Source organism: Phodopus roborovskii, unplaced genomic scaffold, assembly GCF_943737965.1.
Source record: "Phodopus roborovskii unplaced genomic scaffold, PHOROB, whole genome shotgun sequence".
NCBI classification, from domain to species: domain Eukaryota; kingdom Metazoa; phylum Chordata; class Mammalia; order Rodentia; family Cricetidae; genus Phodopus; species Phodopus roborovskii.
This window is the reverse complement of record NW_026126433.1, coordinates 34,153,941-34,167,677: the sequence shown is the minus strand read 5'-3', so window position 1 is coordinate 34,167,677 and position 13,737 is coordinate 34,153,941. Positions and strand designations below refer to the sequence as shown.

At 36.0% G+C, this 13,737-nt stretch overlaps 1 protein-coding gene across 11 annotated transcripts in view; it reads left to right on the top strand.

Annotated features, from left to right (window-relative positions):
• Nucleotides 1-13,737, top strand: part of Prrc2c (proline rich coiled-coil 2C) — a 78,635-nt gene that overhangs the window by 17,607 nt on the left and 47,291 nt on the right. For 7 of the 11 annotated variants that reach the window (XM_051186109.1, XM_051186112.1, XM_051186105.1 and 4 more), the window contains exons 2-6: nt 3,542-3,707; nt 4,454-4,631; nt 5,902-6,011; nt 6,838-6,963; nt 8,522-8,742. In XM_051186109.1, coding sequence (XP_051042066.1) covers nt 3,596-3,707; nt 4,454-4,631; nt 5,902-6,011; nt 6,838-6,963; nt 8,522-8,742 — 747 coding nt within the window. In that variant the 5' untranslated portion in view covers nt 3,542-3,595. The remainder of the gene's footprint in view (nt 1-3,541; nt 3,708-4,453; nt 4,632-5,901; nt 6,012-6,837; nt 6,964-8,521; nt 8,743-13,737) is intronic. The other 4 variants (XM_051186113.1, XM_051186108.1, XM_051186104.1 and 1 more) reach the window with 2 other exon arrangements.

Genomic DNA, 13,737 nt, shown 5'->3' with positions numbered 1-13,737 from the left:
ATCTCACTGTGTGAGGATGACCATGAACTAATTCCTGATGCTGGGATTATGGTTTTTACTACATCTGCAGTATACAGTACTCTTTAATTGTAATCCTCATGCTGTCTAGTTGCAATGTTCTTCTTTTGACCTAATTCCCTCTCTACCTCCTAGCACTTATTCGCTGTTCCTGTACATTGGTTGGTTGAATTTTACACATATAAATGAAATTCGTTATATATTACCAGTGTTGATTTATTACTGTGTTTGACTTAACTTCATTCAGCAAAATGTCCGACAGTGTTGCAGCTTGTACCATTTGGACCTAGAATCCTGATAGGGAATTAAGAAATGGTAGACACTTTGATGGACTGGCATCAGCTGGATCCTAAGCACTTTTATGTATGTATGGGGGTGGAAGATTAGCAGATATCTCGAGGTCTCTCTAGGCAAGTGGTTTCTTAATGTAAACATCGGGAATGAAGAAGTTTTATGCTAGTTTATGTATGTACACAGTATCAACATTGGAATTCTACTCAAAGAAAGGTGTTTCTAATTTCCATGGGTCTTGAGACATTGTATCCCTGACATGATCAAAACATATTTATTCAGCCACAGGTTCATCTGTGTGGTTGCAGGTAGCAGTGTCAACTTTTTTTTTTTTTTTTTTTTATTTATTTTTATTTAATGCAGCCATGTACAGGCATTGTGAGTTGCTATGTAGGTGCTGGGAATTGAGCCTGGGTCCTCTGGAAGAACAGAGCCATCTCTCCGGCCCCAGTATCAACTTTCTTATGGCAAAAAGTTTTCATGTTTGTGTTCATCAGTGTTTTTTTTTTTTTTTAATCCACTCATCCTTAAAGATAGATACGCTTTGAATGTCGTATTTTTAATTTAGTATAAATATTGCTATGGAGTAATGAACATAGGAGCATGATTATCTCTATGAGGTGATAATTTCATTTCCTTTGAAAAATACACAGAAAAGGAAACTAAGTTTTGAGGAGTCCCTATGTTGTTCATAAAGATAATACAAAATTATATTAACACTAGTAGTATTCATAGGTTTCCTTTGCTGTACTAGCTTAAGAAACTTGTGTTTGAGAGATGCCTATTTGGGCCTATGTTTCTGGGGCTTCTGTGTGTCTATTAGGCCAGTTCTCTCTCTCTCTCTCTCTCTCTCTCTCTCTCTCTCTCTCTCTCTCTCTCTCTCTCTCTCCCCCCCCCTCTTTCTCCACCCTCTCTCTGTCCCTCCTTCCCCCCATTTGTTTTTCTATGTAAACCAGTACCAGTTATGAAGCACCACCATTTTGAAAAAGGGAGAAAGATCTTCAGGTTTATTCCCTCCTTCCTGTATAGTTTTCAGTCAAGCATCCTGTGACTTCCAATGCTCCCAACTACTCTTAGACACATAAGATCAAATTATCAACTGGGCAGTTTCATAAGACCTCTGGCCCATCCCAGATCTCGGGGCGGGGGGCACTGGGGGGAGTCCTGTGTGGGAGCTTTCATAGTTTTACAGAAATTTTGTGTGTTTCTATCTGAAAAATATCACTGGTATTTCAATTCAATCAATTGAACTTCCTTGAGTTTGTTTACTACTCTGAATCAGGTTAACAACAGTATTTTCCTCATAAGAATATGGGGTGTTTTTCTGATATATATATATATATATATATATATATATATATATATATATATCCTTAATTTTTCTTCGTTTCAGTTTTAGTGAGCATATATTTTCCTTCCTAATTTAAATTTAAAGCAATTGTACTTTACAGTATGGTAAATGCACCCCCCCCCCACCTCATCCTCAGAGATAGGGTTTTCCTACACAGCTCTTGTAATCCTGTAATACATTTATGTGGACCAGGCTGGTGAACTCATAGAGAGCCTCTGCCTCCTGAAATCTGGGATTAAAGGTGTGTGCTTATTTATTTTAAGGGGTATGGCAACATGGACATGCCACCACCCACATGTGGAATTAGAAGACAACATTTGGAATCTGTTCTCCCCCTCTCAGGTTGTAGGTTGCCCTAGGAATTAAGCTCAAGTTATCAGATTTGAGAGCAAGTTGAAGTTGATTGCTTGTTGTATGTTAAATCAATCTTTCTCCCAAGAATAAATTATATTTGATAATGGCATATGGTCTTTTAATTTGTGAGACAGGATTTCAGTTTGTATCCCAGGCTGTCTTAGAACTCCTGAACTCCCCCTGTTTCTATTCTCACTCAGATGAAGGGATTGCAGGCATATGCTAGTGTTGCTTTGCTTTATGAATTGAATGTTTTAACACATTGCTAGTTTTATTATTGCTTGGTGAATTCTGTTCAGGGATTTGATATTTGGGTTTCTTGAGTTCTGCTTAGCATATTTAAGTGTATCCTCTGATTTAATTTTTCGGCTTATTATGCTGGTAAACAACTCTCCTTAAATATCCTTATGTACAGTTAAAATGTTATCAAAACAGAAAAATATAATAGGTGAGTGGGATGGAGTATTTGGAAGTACTTACCAGTTTGTTTTGGAAGTATAGACTTTTTGATGGACTTCCTTATGACTCAAGATAAGGTATGCCCCACAGTAGGAAGAATTAGGTTGTGATTTGGAGTGAGGGAAGATACAGTGATTCTTAAGGCTGGTTATACATTAGAGTCACTTGAAAATTTTCAGAACTAGACATTACTGCTTAGCTTCCCACTCCTGTATTAGTATAATTTTAATGTCTAAGCAACGCTAATGTATAGCAAGAATTGAGAATCTGTAAATGTGCTTATTCATAAGTCTTAATATATTTGTTCCTCCTTGTCACTGTATGTAATTCTTCCTGTATGATGAAATTGAAAATTGCAAGTGTGTTAGAGTGTATAATTAAGTACATGCATATCTTGCCACCCCAACTCCAGCACCTTTTGGTACAGGGTCTCAGTGTGTCACCGTGGATAGCCTAGTCTGTAGACCAGACTGGCCCCGAATCTACCTATTTCTTCCTCACAATGCTAGAATTAAAGGTTTGGGCCACTATACCTGGCCATGCCTGGCCATACATACTTCCCTTTAAAATACACATTATTAGTAATACTATTGAAATTAATTAATAGAACATATTTGTGTAGGTAGATGGATAGCTAGACGGACAGGCAGAACTCAAAAAATTGCACGTGTAGTTCTTTTGATGACAGGGAAGTCTTTCATAACCTATCAAAGGACAAATAGACATGCTTATTTTAATGTATATCTGTAGGGCTGGGGTTGTAGATAGTTTTGATGGTAGAACATTTGCCTTAGGATTATAACCCATTCTCTGGGATACTTTTTAGCACTTAGAAACAATTGTAAATAATGTATTTGTCAAGTTCCTAATAGTTTTATTTTGGCTAACATTGGCCTATATTAAGGAGGTCTGTGAAAATATTGGCATGTGCATTGAAGATAAATAGCTCCTTCATTACCTATCTTTTTAAAAAGATAGGGTGGGGAGATACTGAGATGTAAATATTAAACTTTTTAGTCAGCTAATACTAAAAAAATGCCTCTTATTTGTCTTTCATGTAACACAAAGACTACTTTTAAGGGGTGTGGCAGGAGGTTTTGGACTCGATGAGTTTCCACCGAAATGTCGGAGAAGTCAGGCCAGAGCACAAAAGCAAAGGATGGGAAAAAGTATGCAACACTCAGTTTGTTTAATACTTACAAAGGGAAGTCCTTGGAAACACAGAAGACTACAGGTGAGTAGATCCAGTAGCATTTCTGGTTCATGGATTTGTTAATGTTGATGACACTTATTATATACTGCTCTTGATTAGAGGTTAGGGCAAGCCCATTTATATTGGTCTTTGTATTCACATACTTTTCAGAGAATATGGACTAAATATTTTATCATTGAAAATTTGCACTTTCACAGAACTTTTGAAAGATTTGTTATTTTTTAGTTGTGTGTGTGTCTGTCTATTTTCATGCATATATGTGGACATTGAGTGCAGATGACTGCAGAGGTCAGAGATATGATATATCTATCCCCCTGGAGCTGAAATTGCATGATTGTGAGCTGTCAAACATGGGTGTTTGGAATTCTCAGCCTCTATCTCCCAAATTGTGGAGTTAAAATGTGTGCTATCACTTTGGGCTTTCTTCTCAACATTTAAGTTTTGAATATAGTATAAGTTGCCTGAAAACATCTTAAAACTAGCATTGTACTACCCCTGGGACCATAGTATATAGTGTTGCATTTTTAGAAATTGGTAGCGGTGGCTTGGTGGTGTTTTTTGTTTTGTGAGACAGGTCTTGCTTGCTCCCAAGCTAGCTTATCTGTCAGTGGCCAGTTTATTTTTTACTCTGAACTGAGTTTACAGAGCTCCAGTTTAAGATTAGGGACTATTCAGAAACTCCATTGACTCCTCTTCATCTGTATTTGAAGAATAACATGGATAATACAGTAGATATTCTAAGAAAATTGATGTTACTGATCTTTTAGTTGCAGCTCGACATGGGTTACAAAGTCTTGGAAAAGTTGGTATTTCCCGGCGGATGCCTCCACCAGCTAACCTCCCAAGTCTCAAAGCAGAGAACAAAGGCAACGATCCTAATGTGAATATTGTGCCCAAGGACGGCACAGGATGGGCATCAAAACAAGAGCAGCATGAAGAAGAAAAGTGAGTAAAAGTCTGTTAGAATAAAATATTTATTTCTTTGTAGGGAACTTTTATGTCAGTAACTGCTATGTGCTGAGAGATTTGTCTATATTACATATAAAAACACTATATGACAAAAAAATAAGATTTAGAAAGATCTTTCATCAGATGAAAAAATAAGTCAGCTTGTTATTTCTTGCTCATCTCATGCCTCCTATCTAAGAATGATAAAGTCTTGGACTTTAACACTACTTGGCAACAATATGAAAAATAAGCTTAAAACATCCTAGAAACACATCTATAAGCCCTGCCCATATCTACTGCCAACTTTTATCTGAATGTGGGACCTAGCACTGTGCTTTATTTAATAAGTCTCGATTAATTCTGAGAGAGTTAAAAAGATAATGCTGGGTGGTGGTGGCACATGCCTTTGATCCCAGCACTCCAGGAGGCAGAGACATGCAGATCTATGAGTTCAAGGGGGGCCTGATATGCAGAGTGAGTTCCATGATAGCCAGGAGTATGCAGAGAAACCCTGTTGCAAAAACAGAGATTACAGATACACATGGAAATGGGCGGGGGAGTAAGTTGGTAGAATTGAATTGTAGAATTTACATTGCTTTGTACAGATCTTATCAAATTTTGGTATTTCTGCTTAATTTTTTTAATGTACTTGACCACCTTTGTGGAAAGTTAGTTGTTTTTGTATAATTATTTTATAGTAACAAGTAAGCTAGAGTTGGGGGTACCAAAAAATAATACTGTTATTCTTTAGTCTTTTGAGTTAACTTTTTTATTTTTAAATATTACATTACAAGGATTGCATAAAACTATAGACTATTTTTAATCATGTTTTATTCATGAGAATGGATTAGACAGATTGCTATTGCATGTTTGAATTGTAATGCAGTGATGGATCTGTCAACTGTCATTGATCTAGCTTTCACCCCTAATTATCAACCATAACTGTTTGTCTGTATATACTTACATTTCTGTTTATATGTGTTTCTTTGAAACATTGTATTAGTAGCTATTTTCAGTTATAGTATTTTTTTTTAACAAAATGGAAATTAAGCAGGGCTGTCATCTCTGGGTTCTTCAAAAGTAGAGATGAATGGAAGAAAACAGCCATAATTTTAAAGGTAACAACACAGGGGCAAACCATTTATGAGAGATGCAGCTATAATCTATAAGTATTAAAATTGTAGCCAAAATTAGCACACTTAATATACATGATTGAAAATATTTAAACCTGTAATATCTGAAATAATGGATTAATATTTTTTTAAAGAGCACCAGAAGTGTCACCTGCACAGCCAAAACCTGGGGTTGCAGCTCCCCCAGAAGTGGCACCTGCTCCCAAATCATGGGCCAGTAACAAGCAAGGTGGGCAAGGAGATGGTAAGTGGACATTAGCTGGGGTTTCTGGTTAGGTTTGATAGTTACTGAACAGCCATGCAGGAAATCCAGGTAGAAAGTATTGACAATGAGATATATTCATATCCTTGTAAAGTATTGGGCTAATTAAATTTCTCTACCTTTAAAAAAACTGAGTATCCAGACACCATTCAAAGGACATGGGTTGTACCCTCAGCACTGATCAATACAAATTACATTGTATATAGACAGTGTATTACTTTCCCCAAATGTCTCAAACTTTTTTCACATACCCTGTCAGGACTTCTGACATAGAGCAGTTAGAAAGTTAAAGAATGTTCATAAAACACAGTAGTAGCTATACTACTGCTTATAAAAATGAACAAATGTGTGAGATGTTCTTAAATTATTTAGTGGTAAATTAAAGTAGTAAATCAAATGAAAACATTTTAGCCTTGCTTGGGACTTGGTAGTATTTGGCCAGTAAGTCTATTTCAATAATATAATTTAAACTAGTCATTAAAAGCTTTTAGCAGAGAAGTTGGACTTGAGTAGGAGGAGAGTCATAATAAACAAACTTAACACTTCACTTGCCCATTCAACTTCCCTTTGTCCTCTGTACTATATCTGCCAGTGTCCTCTCTTTAAAAGTTTTATCTCCTCATGGCTGTTCATTAACTTTTCAAAGGCTATGGTACAGTTTAATAGTTTTATTAACATAAACAATCATTGGAATAATTCATGAGAAAGAAGTAACAACTCTGTCCTGGGAGGGTTGCTTGATTTATCTTCTTCATTATAAAAGTTAGCTCTTTTTTTTTTTTTTTTTTTTTTTTTTTGTAATTTGTAGGAATCCAAGTGAATAGTCAATTTCAGCAGGAGTTTCCCAGTCTGCAGGCAGCTGGAGATCAGGAAAAAAAAGACAAAGAAACAAATGATGAAAACTATGGACCTGGCCCCAGTTTACGCCCACCAAGTGAGAATGCTTTCTACTTGTTTTATCTTGTGATACCACCTCATGTGTGCTCTTATGTATATCACTTTTTCTCTTTCTTGAAACTATTATTGTATTTACTTAAAACATGGGGTTTTGAACCAACAATAGTACCACTATAACTTGAGAGCTTGTTGGAAATGTATAATTATACCTAAGTTCCTAAATCAAAGTTGAGTAAATTACTTACTAAATGGCAAGATGTCGGGGTTATCTTGTAAAAACATAATATATGATCCTTTTGCCCTTTTACCCTGTCCATTCCTTTCCTTCTTCTTTGTGTGCATGCATCTGCCTCAGCCTCAAAAGTTCTGGAATTACAGGCAAATGCTACTGTGCTTGGCCATATATGATCTTTTTACAGCCACAAGTTTTTCAGCACCTCCCCCCCCCCCCCGTTGTATAAGATCTATCCATTTCTTTACTCTGTATTCTACAGTTCTTGCTTTCTGAACTCAAACTGAGGAAATAAATTATTTTGGATAGTGGAGGATTTTTTTTTTTATGTACTTTATAAAGCAGAAACTAAAAATAGAAGCATGAAATGTTTGAGAGACATGTAAATGCCTTAGCTTCATATTGTCGTCATTAAGCATTTCAACAGATAATATATTCAGGATGTTTCTCTGACAAACAATAGGTCCATATTTTGAATGTTATATTGTATTTCACATTTTAGGCCTACCTATTTCTTGTCAAGCCTGAATATATCCTCTATTCTTATTTTTTAACCTTCATACTAGAAGTGTGTCCGCTCCATTATTTCTGCAGTTGGTTAATAAATTTTGATTCAGAAGTTACTTATTGCCTCCTAATAAATTTAGCATTGTGAGTCAACAAACTAACCCCAACATATGACCTCCCACTGTTTCTGAAGTATAGGAATCCAAATGACTAGTTAGATATTATGACTAAGGGATACTCACACAGCCCCTTTTACTGGTACTGCTCATATGTCTTCCTCAAAATAAGTGATGGAGAGACAGATTGGACTTTTTTCTAGAATGGGGAATATTTATCTCTTTCAATTTCTGTTTAAGGTTTCCTTAAAACTAACTACACAGTGGTTTTACATGGTTAAGGATTTGAAGAAGATAATTTCACTGACTTTGTACCTCTGGGCCCATGTAACTTAATAGTAGTTGACTGAAAGTAAATGGATATGAGCACCTTCATCAACTCTTCCGAGCTGCACCTTACCTTACTTACTTGCCTCTAGAACACTCATATATCTTGAAACATGACTATCTGACAATAGACCAAATGACAGTAGTGATTTTCAGCATCTACAGAAATACTGATAAAGTTTCATAGGGATCCTAATTGTCCTCCTTTGATGGCATTCTTTTCTACTTTGGAAGCCATGACTCTAGATTGCCTAAGTGCATTAAGATACTTAACAGAAGACCCCACCTGCATGTTGAGTTTTTCCCCCACCTCTTTACTGCCTTTACTTGATGACATTTTCTTGAAATGTGCTTAGGCTGGTAGTTTCATTGCTACAAAGTATTTTCTTACTCCTTTTTTTTCTCCATACCAGATGTTGCTTGTTGGAGAGATGGTGGTAAATCTACTGGCTCACCTTCCTCTGATCAGGATGAAAAGCAACTTGGCCAGGATGATAGCATGGCTATAACATCAGAACAAAATGATATTCTCAAAGTGGTGGAGAAGAGGATAGCTTGTGGTCCCCCACAGGCCAAACTGAATGGACAACAGCCTGCTCTTGCTTCTCAGTATAGAGCTATTATGCCTCCGTATGTGAGTATTGCCAAACAGTGAAAACATTTTTCTACTCTGGGATTCAAGAAGAAAATTGGACTAGGGAACAGTCTTGGTCTCATTACCAACTAACTAAAAATGAATTGTGAGTTTAGTAAAGTAAGCAAATTATATGTAGCACAGGTGGTTTTATCCTTAGTAGAGATAACATATTTTCACAGCACATTGCACTCAACATTGGATCCAGAGGTCAATAAAGAAGCATATATTGCCAGATATGGTAACCTGCACTTTTAATTCACTGCACTTAGTAGGCAAAAGCAGGTGGAACACTGAGTTTGAAACCAGCCTGGTCTATGTAGTGAGACCCTACTTCAAAAACAAACAAAAGATGCACATATATTGTCATATCACAACTTTTATTTATTGTGGAAATACAATTTAGTACAAGTTCTTTTTATCAGTGTGTATTTTGGATTATGGGTTTAAAACATTTTTCTGAGAAGAGGTTCATAGGATTTACTATATTGCCCAAGGGATAGTTCATGGCTAGGGGGAAAAAAAGTTTAAAAACTGTTTAAATTCTGATTAAGTTTTTAAATCTATTTTGTGGTCTTCTTTGAGACAAGATTTGTATGAAGTTAAAGCAGGCTTCAAAATTAGTCATATTTCACGCTACTGAGTGCTGAAGTTATAGGCATGTTGTTATGCCTACCTAAATTAATTTTTACAGAAAAACACTGGTAAATGCCCATTCTCTGTGATTTGAGGTTACTAAAGCAATCCTGGATGCTATATTTCATTTGGGGGGGGGGTTGGTTTGGTTTGGTTTGTTTGTTTTTTAAGTATTTTGTATTTTAAAAGGAGACCACTTGGTAAAGTGCATAGTGCCATTAACACAGCTAAAATCTAAAAAATGAATTCTTAAATATTTGGTGGTTATTAGGATCCAGGCAATAATCAGTTGTTTGTGATCAGTTTATGTTGCTGGAGGTTTCTGTCCTACCAGTTCCTGCCACCCTTGAGCCCCAAATAAACACATGGACGCTATATTAATTTATAGAACTATTGCCTAATGGCTAGGACTTCTTATTAGCTAGCTCTGTAGTAATTATTAAGCCATAACTACTAATCTATTTATTTCTACATGGTCTTACCAGAGAATGCCTAGCACATCCTGTCTTCAGAGTCTCTACACTCTGCCTTTCTCAGAATTCTCGTAGTCTCCTAGTTCCATCAATCTTCCTGCCTCAATTGCCCAAACAATGTTTTATTCATCAACAAATAAGAGAAACATATATATATATAAAAGGACATTCCCCCATTAAGTTCCTATTTCTAGTTAGGGATTTTGTTACCTGTGAGTGCCTCTTTCATTGTTTTATATTTTGAATTGTTTCAAATTGTATGTGCCACCTTCCTGTCTGTTGTGTTTTAACCATTCTAGCACAGCAGAAGGAAATGACTTGTTAAGAATTTTCTAAGGGTGGAAGGTTACAATTCATTGTGTATGAGACCCTGGCCTTGACTTCCCAATGCTGAAAGATAACATCATAGTATACAAGTATGATTTTTTTTTTTTTAAAAAAAAAAACCTTTATAAATTTACCTGATCTTAAAAAAGGATTACACTGTTGCCTTCCAATTTTTACATTTTTCTTACAGATTTTTGAGCTTCTAGGTTTGAATGTTGGAATGTCAAAGCAAAGAGAAGGATGTTTCAGTACCAGTTGCCTCTGATTCTGGTTGAAAAAAGTGTTATTACACAAAAGTGTTATTAAATGCAAACATCTTTTAATACAAGTATATATTGAGAATTTAGGAATGGTTTCTGCATTAATGTATGACAAACTGAATTTCAAGCCATAAGTCAAATAAAATTAATCATGTCTGAGGCTTATATTAGTTATCAGTACTTGGCCAGTAGCCCAGGCTTATTGCTAACTAGTCCTTACATTTTAAGTTAACCCATTTCCTTATTTATGCTCTGCTACACGGTGATACCTTTGTTAACCTGTCATGTTCATCTCCTGCTCCCTCTGCATCTGTCAGCTCCAGAGTCTGCACTTTTTCCTCCCAGCATTCTTCTAGCTTGATTCTCCTGCCTTACCTTATCCTGTTCAGCTTTTAGCCAGTCGCCTTCTTTATTAAATCAATCACAGTGACGTATTCACACAGTATAAAGGAATATTCCACAGCATTTCCCTCCCATTTGTCTAAATAAAAAAGGTTTTAACTTTAACATATTAAAAGTATAACAAAAACAGTTATTAAGAATTACAGTTGTAATATCTAATCCATTTGTATTTGGCAAAATTAAAGAAAATACTATCTATCTTACCTTGAATCTAAGGTTACATCTATTTGACCTTTTTTATCATAACTAAGGTAAATTATAACTATCTAGTCTTCAACTCCATTAAAAACCCCAGAAAGGTGAGATATTACCTAATTTCAGGGACATCAGGCTTCCTGGATAGTCACCATAGGTTCTTCTGTGTCATTGGGACATCCCAGTTTGGCCTATAAGCCTGGTATATCTGAAGCAGGAATTTGAAAGACTGTTCTTCTACCTTGTCTTGGCAAAGGTTAGCAGTTGCTGTTACAGTTTGGACAATGTCAGCAGTTGAGTCAAGGGCAGTTTCTTTGCCCACAAGGCTAGTTTTTGGCATAAACAAAGCAAACTTCATTCAGAGTTTTTCAATACCCATCTTCTCTGAAGTAGATTGGTGCTGCCAGGAGCAAATTTGTCTGACTGTCATGAAAAGCCTTAGGTTATTAAACATATTAAATGCCATACTCTTTGGGTCTTTGAAGTGTTTGAAGACCATCTGTCTAAATATATTTGTGTATGAGCTTGAAAAACATAGCTAACATGACCTAAGTTTGACTATTACAACTTTTTTTTTTCTTTCAAGAGGGTTTCTCTTTATTGCTTGGAGTCTGTCCTGGAACACACTCTGTAGACCAGGCTGGCCTCAAACTCACAGAGATCCACCTGCAATAATCTACCCTTTTATCCTATCCTTTCTATATTCTATTCCCCTTTTTTCCTTTAGATAAAAAAGAGATCTTGGAATTTAATGCCTTTGTTTAGCTTTTTTTCCTATGACCAATAACAATATGTGACCAACCCTTCTTAAATGATAACAAACATTCATAATCAATCTTTTGGGAATGTGGATGTTATTCTCTAAATTACTTGTTGTGGGTGCTGTTATCTTTGGGGGAAGTTTGAGAAAATTGGTATAATAAATAATCCCAGCTGGAGTAGTCTGTAAGGCTGGACCATCTCAGGCGGCATCTTTGAAGCTGTTTTGGATGCTGGACACTTGGACCATTCATTTCATTGGGTGTCTCGTTCCCTTGTACTGATAATACATAAACTTTTAAAGGTAACATACAAGTATAGATTGTGCATTGTACATAAGTTAACCAAAGATGATTTTTTTTTTGTTACATTTGATCAGGTAAAATATACATTGCATGTCTTGTAGATCTTTTAGATTTATGTTTGTAGTCAGAATTTCAGGGTTCTTACTTGATCAAACCTGATTTTCTTTAACCCAGAATGAATCCATATCCGTCTCATTTCCTGTGGAAATAAAAACATAACCTCTCCTTCATTCAAAGCAATAAACTTTTTGACTTAAATTTTGAAGTCAAGAAATTTTCAAGATGTATAGTTTGGTTTAATTTAGCAGTCCTCACAATCCCTTGAGTCCAAGCAGCTAAAAAATTTACAAAGACAACACTATAACTTACAGGATCCAGACTCTGTGTTTTTAATCTTTATGGGGTTTTTTCCCCCTTTTATGTAACTTTATTCCCTCTTTAAGGACTTTATTTTTAAACTATTTTTGTGTGTTCTTTGTCTTTTCTCTTCTAAGCCTATGTTCATTTTCAATACACTACGACCCATTTAGAGCGGCTTTGCATCTGAATCTCTCCTTACTTCACATCTGCAACCTTTTTTGTGTGCATGAGCAAAACCCCAAATTCACCATGCAGGGTGCTGAGGGAACTTGCATTAGAAGTTTAAGCATACAGGCAGCAGCTGAGAAACACCTCTCAGTACCTCCACCCTGTACTGCTGCCCATGTGAGAGACTATGGGAACTTGGGTTAGCTCATGGTGTACTGGCAGCTGGCAGGAGATGAGTTTCTGTACAGTGGGTGACTTGAGAGACTAGGAAGCCATATTTAGCTCCCATTTTTGTATGTTTAGAACCTTTTTTTCTTTCTTACCTTTTTGTTTGTTTTTTTTTTTTTTTTTTTTAAGCTTTCTCAAGCTTTATGTGAATGTACATTGCCCTGGACACTGGGAGCCATTTGTTAGTTGAGTTCTATCTGCTCTCAAATAAACACATTGAGACTTATATTAACTATAAATGCTCAGCCAATAGCTTAGGGTTATTAGTAACTAGTTCTAAACATTTTAAGTTATCTCATATTCCTTATTTATAATCTGCTACATGGCTCAGTACCTTTATTAGCATTGCACATTCTTCTACTCCCTCTATATCTAGTTGGCAACTCTAGACTCCACTTTTCTTCTTCCCAGCATTCTCCTAGTCTGGCTCTCCTAACCTTATTCTGTGTAAAGGAATACTCCACATCTATGTCTGAATCATCAAAGGGAGGAGCTAATAAACTAAAGATTATTTTCCTACTTTTACTCTTTTCAATATATGTGTGTGCTGCAGCCAAACAACCCCCTCCATTTTTCTTAAAAGTTTGCAGTTGTACTTCATCCGTTGTTTAATTTGACCTTGTTTCATCCCTACATGGCCTTCTTTAAAAAGTATAGTCATACAAGCAGAGCCCTTTTCAAGTATAAATTCCTTATGTGAAAAGATATTTTTCATGGTAAAATAATTTTTTAGCAAAAGCTAATCCGGTTTGGGGTACATGTAGAATATTTAAGAGACATAACTGATGTTATTTACATCATTTGGCTTGTGTCTGTAAATGAGGAAGTACTGTTTTAGAATTTCCCCTTCCAGACCTTAGGATGAATTCCTGCCCTCCAATC